This window comes from Quercus robur, chromosome 3 (genome assembly GCF_932294415.1).
Source record: "Quercus robur chromosome 3, dhQueRobu3.1, whole genome shotgun sequence".
NCBI lineage: Eukaryota > Viridiplantae > Streptophyta > Magnoliopsida > Fagales > Fagaceae > Quercus > Quercus robur.
The window spans coordinates 27,938,388-27,945,416 of NC_065536.1; the positions used below are offsets into that span (position 1 = coordinate 27,938,388).

Below are 7,029 nucleotides of genomic sequence, written 5' to 3' on the forward strand. Positions count from 1 at the left end.
TTGTTAAATCTATTAAGCTTGTGTCGTTGTCATGCTCATGAGTCATGAGTGTCTGCCGCTCATTTATCACTTAAGTTTTTCAAGCATTGATTATTTAATGGGTAAATAGACATTTATATATATATATATATATATATATATATATATAAACAATGGTATCTAGACATTTTTGAATATCTGACTATTCCCTTAGGTTTTTACAGGGAGGAATCCCTTGAGGGTGGCCCCAAGGTGTTGGTAAAAAGTTTTTTTTTTTTTTTTTTTTTTTTTTTTTTGAGAAGAAAACTGATGGATTTTATTAATGTAATTCAACTACATCCAATAGTAAAATCAAACCAATATGTGATGGGACATCTTCCATCCATACTTGAACATCTAGTATGCATAGTGCATTTCTAGCCAGACTATGAGCAACCCTATTGTCGTTTCTCTTAACATGAGAATACAACAATTTTACAAAATTGTTAGGAAACACTTTCACATCTTCACTCAGTAAACATGTTGGACCCTGCACTTGATCACCCATAAAACCTTTCACACCCTGCATGTGATCAGAGTAAGTGGGATAATTGGTATCAGACCCGTACCTTCTCCCTTCATTATCTCCTCTCAAGCACGTTACCGAACCAACTGGATTTAAAGGAAATTTATTAACCTTGAAACTCAATCCTGGAATTTTAGTAAGAGTAGAATCCCAAAGTGAGCTTTTATGATAATAAGGAGTTTCCTTTTCAAGTGACCTTGCCGTTTCAACCATTTTCTTTGGTTCAGCCATCTTTTCCAAATCAGGTGTGCGCGCGCCGGAAATGAGACTGTTGGGCTCAACCTCACTTGGGCTCACAACTTATTTGTAAAGTGGGCTTTAGGATTTCCTACTTTGGTTCATTCTCGGCACAGAAACTCAAAGTAATGTCCCTCCTCCCTTCCTAAATGACCGTTTTTCCTCCCTTTTTTCTGAACCCCTTCTTCTTCCCCAACTTCTCCTATTTATAGCTTTAAGTTAGTGGGGAGATCATGATTATTGCCATTGTTAGTGCAATTGAAGGTCCAATATTATCTGTTATAAGTGGATGTTTAGGTGAGAGTGGAATGCAGCGATTATGGCTTTGGAACTTGGTTCCAACTCAGGTGAATATGCTCGGTAGTGATGTTCCCCGAACTGCCGAGCATCCTATGGTACGTCCGGACAAGGTTTAATTGATTGTTCGGGAAATTTATGCCGAGCATAGTTTAGGGGCCGAGGCTCAAAACTCGTATTTCTTGAAGGTAGTTTCAAGCAGAGCTTAGAGTGATGAGGCCGTGCCATTGGGCCTGAGCCCAAGGCCCATTTGGGTCTTGGGACCTCGGTGCCGTACAAGGTGCTAGAATGAGGCTAGAATTAATGCCCTTATTACTTTCAGTTAACGTTGATAGAGCCTCATTCTCAATTAATATCAATTTCGTTTTATTAGGGAGAGAAAAATCCGGAATTTTGATATTATGAGAATAAATTTCTTTCATTGCCTACTAAGTACTCATTTCTGTCGTTACCAAGCCTTTTGAATTAATTACAACATTAATTCTCTCCTTATCGTCCTCAGTTACCGTATCAGATTTCCCTACCACTGTAGCAACCGATGGACTACCCTTCTCCGATGAAACTTTCTCAGTCGTCGCCACCTGACCATAGTACCCAGGCACCAGAATTTCCCTTTTTCCACTTGTCTGATATGGTGCCGCTCTGAGATAAGAGCCGAACTGTTGTTTATCAGTGGTTGGAGAGCTCTGGCTACGAATCCATAGCTCGCATTGTTTGTCATAGTGTTTCAAATGGCCATACCTCTCATACTGAAAACAAACCCATGATTTCTCCCCATTCTCTAGCTTGAACACCCTACCTTGGCATAAAGGAAGAGTAATATCCACTGTGAAACATTCCCGAATGAAGTTACCTCCATCATCATCTATGGATTCAGGTGACTTTCGGACCTCTCCAATGGTTTCCCAAATGCTTTCTGCAATATCATGAACCTGAACCCGAAACAATGCCTTATCAAAAACTAGATCTTTGAGTGTTGAAAACTCTTCAAATGTTTGCAAGACCACAAGGTGTTTGTCAAAACTCCATGGCTGATTTTTGATTATCCTTTCCACATCTGAACTGTTGTCGAAAACAAAAAGCACCCTATGATCTCCCAGATTTCGAATTTTGTAACCATTCACTGACCTCCATCGCTGCTGAAATGTGTGAACCACTGCCTCCACAATGAGATAGCATGAAGTTAAAAACTTTGCTACTATAATGTATTCCCCTGATTTGTGAATTTTTGGAAGGACAAAACCAACATGTTCTCTATTAGATAGAGATAATTCAGAGTGAGGTCTTCCATGGTGAGCAGTGAAGAATAGAAAGAGAAGTAACACTGGGTAGAAGAGAAACAGGAGGAGTAAAAGTGTTTCCCAAAACCTCAAACAAAACAAACCAACAAACTCAAGAGGCACACTTGGTGACTCCAGAGGACACCAAACTCAAGAAGTTGGTAAGAAGTTTTGAACCTAGCATCTTATGGATATCGCAGGAGACTTTAGAAACCACTAAACCAACCCCTTGAGAATTTTTTTTTTTTTTTTTTTAATTCATTTAGACTATTAGTGTTAGTAATCAATTTATTTCATAGTAAGTTTCTAGAGTTTTTTTTTTTTTTTTTTAAATTTTAATTTTAATTTTTATATTTAAATCTAGGTTTCTTTTCTTTTATTTTTTTAACAAATTTTAGAGAATCTATATTTACAAAATCCACATTGACTATAGCTCGAATCGCAAATTGCCTCATTGCCTCCCTTAATGGGGGAAAAAAAGTGCTATACTGCTATTTTACACAAGTTCTACCAGTGATACTAGTTCACATCGGGCAGGGTAGCCATTTACACATTCTCTCTATTCTATTGTCCAAAGTTCAAACTAGTAAGAATTGCGGTCTGCATTAAAGAATCATAAAGTATACGAACTAAATATTAATATACTAATCTAGGGAAAAGGTTTAGGTCCAATGCATCCCGTACAATAGATCTAATGGGATGCTATTATGTGACATTTTTTGAACACATGGTAGCATCCTATAGGGTCCAATGCAAATGACACTGAACCCATAATCTAATGCCTCCTGAGCAAGAAATAAACACTATTAATAATTTAATACCTCATCACCTTCAGGGTGTAAGGAGGGGGGGAGAGGGGCTAGGAGCGCCATCCCCCCCCCCCCCCCCCCCCACTTTTCAAAAATCATCCCTCCCTTCTGTATTTTTGGTACAAAAAATAATTTGGACAAATTTAAAAAATAACCCCCTAGATTTTTACTAAAAACATGTAATGCAATTGTATAGTTGATTAATGCATTTTTTATTCCCTCTAATTATCCATATGTCATAAATAGCTCATTAAATTAAAGTGTTTTTTTTTTTTTTTTTGAGAATCAAATTAAAGTGTATTTAATGTATACTATACGTAATTTAATTATGTTTTTTTTTTAGAGAGTTTCAACCTATGGCGTCCACTCCTGATGATAATTCTTTATCATCAGACCAAGACACCAATCAGTTTTTTGTGTAGGCGGGGATTGAACCCCAGATCTCTTATACAAACATCAGAAACTTTACCAGTTGAGCTAACTGGAACCCACTTACGTTTTATTTTTATTAAGTTGACTTGTACATTTTTAGACATGTCAAGACTTATTATTATTATTATTATCTTTTGGAAAGATGTGAAGACTTACTTGATGTAAATATTTTTGCTTATGTAATAAATATCATATGTTAAATTAAAATACAGACATTCTTCATGTGTAAGAAATATATATATATATATATATATATAAATTGCTTGATCCTTGAAAAAATTTTCAAACTCCTCCACTAGTCACTTTATGTCCTATTATCCTATGTATACAATATTATATATATATATATATATATATATATATACTTGTACATTTTTGTGTGACACACGGCTTGATGAAAATTTATATGTAAGCTAAATTTTTTAAAGAATAATTAAATAAATTGTAATAATAAATACTAAAATAAGTAAGTAATTTTAATTAAAAAAATTACTTTAATTTCTTATTGTTTAGAGTTTGGACTTTATCAGTGTTTATTTATTTTTATATTTTAAAAATCTCTTTGTGCTTTGTGTTAATTTCTTAATATGAGATATGGAATGAGTCTGATCATTCCTATTTGGGTTATGTTTAATCTATGCCCTAGCCAACTTAATAATAATAAACAAAATGGTTCCTTAATACATATTTTTTCCTAGTGATAGTCTAATTAAAAAAAAAAAAATCAACACACTCACAAATTAAATACAATAAACAAAACCCAAAATCAAAACATACACAAAAGAGTTCAAAAATTGAGAATATAAAAAAAAATTAAAAACTTAAATAAGAGAACCAAGAACTTAAATGAGTGTCCATTGTTTTGCTTCTTTATAGTAAAATTCATTTGACATAATATCTTTTACGCAAATTCACAAGTAAATAACAATAAGTAAGATGAATTTATTAGATTAAAACATAAGCGTAAGTTTCATCTTGGGAAAAAAAAGTGAAAATAAAAATAAAAATAAAAAAACAACAACGTGGGGTGTATTGTGTGGGATTTAATTATAGGGATGACTTTATTGTAAAGAGTGATTATATCAAAAAGTCATGGCTTTTTAAATTTCTAAAACTTAGATGATAAAGTTTTATATAAATTAAATTATTGTTAAATCTTATCCCTTAGTCAAAAGTCTTATAACTTAATATCCTAATAAAATATTAATTTAATAAGATGCAACTTGAGAAAAAGAACAAAAACAAAAACGTGAGTTGTGTGGTATTTAAGTATAGAAAATTTTGATGATAGACTTTTAGTTTTATTTAAATTAAATAGTTTGTTAGGTTATAAATTGACCCTAGTTAATTAATTCAATTTTTCAAATTGATTAATTAGGTCAAATTACATGCTGGAAGCACGAGCAAATCAACAAATAAACTAGAGTGCAGCAAAAAGTAAATTTGACATGGTAATTTGTTGACTAATGGGGAAATCATCTCACAAGGCAAAAATCTCATCGGGTGATTTTGAGATTACCATTCCTAAGAATAACTAATCAAAATCAAGAGATTACAAGTTCAAGTAATCTTACCCCAACCTAGTCTACCTACAGTTGATTTTGTAGAAATTTTTTCCCTTTGCACGGATCCCAGTATGTGACAACTCGCAACAACTTGAAGCTTGTTGTTGGATACAAAGTCTTTCAATACATTTGTAAAGAAGGAAGCACTCTGTCACAAAATTCTAAGAGGCATAAAAACGCAGTAGTTTCTCAATTAGTGTTTATATTCTCTAATTGAGTCTCTATGTCTTATGATGACTTTAAAGTAAAGCTTTTATATCTCCTAGAAGTTTAGTGAACAAAACCCTAGAAGTCCAAATCATCATGAGCCACAAAAAATAGATATGAAAATTTTGGTTCTGCGAAGCTTGATAGATCAAAAGGTGTTGAGCTTGTATCAAGACATTTTATTAATTCTCAATAGATATTTTGTATTGAGTTAGTGTCGAGGTTCACTTTTTCAGCTTTTCTTTACTTGTTTCTTGGTGCAATTTTCATGTCTTCAATAATACCACTTGATAAGGTCCTAAGACATAATTCATGATATTTTAGAAACCACTTAGAACTATCCAATTATAAATAAAGTACATTTTGTCAAAAGATATGCCAACACATAAAAAATATGACCCTAACACAGTTATTAAATGTTATCCCTTAATTTGAGGAAATGTGTAATAAAAAATACTTGTGGGGGCCATTTTTGTTTTGGAGTGGGAAACTCTTGTACTCCCATCCTTTTTTTTACGTGCATCCCACATCGAAGAAGACTCCTTCCCCCCTTTGCTTTAAAAGCATGAGCTGAAGAGAAAGGAGTACCATTAGTTATTAATAACTGATGGTACACTACTCCTTCACCTTCACAGCTTATAAGGCAACAAGTGGGGGGAGTTGCCTTCGATGTGGGACTGCAAAAAGTTTCCCAGGGAGTATGCAAATAGTTTCCCTAGGGCAACAAAAGAAGTAGCCCACAATAATTGATGGGACACTACTTCTTCAGCTTCACAGCTTATAAGGCAGCAAGTGGGGGGAGTTGTCTTTGATGTGGGACTGCAAAAAGTTTCCTAGGGAGTACGCAAATAGTTTCCCTGGGATAACAAAAAAGTAGCCCACAATACTAATACAAATTAATTTGCTAATTTGTTGTTCTTAAAATGTTGATGGTAGACTTTTAGGTGGAGTAGAAGTCAAAATGTTTTTTTTTTTTTTTTTTTAAGAAAGAAAACGTGGGTTGTTGTTTGGAATTTAGTTTAGAATTTTTGATAATAGACTTTTAGTTTGAATAGAATTTAAATTTGTTGAAGTTTAAATGATAAGTTTTATCTAAATTAAAAAAATGCTAAATATTATCCCTTAATTTGAGGAATTATATCATAACAAATGTTATAAAATTAATTTATTAATTAGTTATTCTTAAAATATTGATAATAAAAGTAGAGGTCAAAACGTGGGTTTTTTATTTTATTTTATAAGAAGAAATCGTGGGTTGTTGTTTGAGATTAAAGCATAGAATTTTTTATGATAGACTTTTAGTCATTCAAATATAATTTAAATAATATATTTTTACCTAAATCAAACAATTGTTAAATATTATCCCTTAACTAGTATGTAACTCGTGTTTACGCACGGGAATGGTGAATTGTAGTAGTGCTATTAATGTTAGCTTAGGTTATTTAACATATAGGACATTAGTTCAACCATGACATTTGAAGGTACTAGAAAGGTTTTTTTTTTTTTTTTTTTTTTTTTTTTTTTTTTTTTTGGCAATTTTCATGATATTGGTTATGCCAAGTTTCTCATTACACTGTTATTATGTATATAATTTTGAAAATTATTATTGGATACTACATATATAATATTAATTCACAATCACTGTTTGTAAAATTCTA

The 7,029-nt window shown here is 32.6% G+C and overlaps 1 protein-coding gene across 1 annotated transcript; it reads right to left on the reverse strand.

The window, feature by feature from the left end:
- Positions 1-281: 281 nt before the first annotated feature.
- LOC126720075 (uncharacterized) lies at positions 282-1,500 on the reverse strand. The gene is made up of 2 exons (XM_050422534.1): positions 1,359-1,500; positions 282-789 (listed from the first exon to the last, which is right to left on the reverse strand). The coding sequence occupies exons 1-2, from the start codon at positions 1,498-1,500 to the stop codon at positions 299-301; spliced, it is 633 nt and encodes a 210-aa protein (XP_050278491.1). The 3' UTR covers positions 282-298.
- Positions 1,501-7,029: the final 5,529 nt, after the last annotated feature.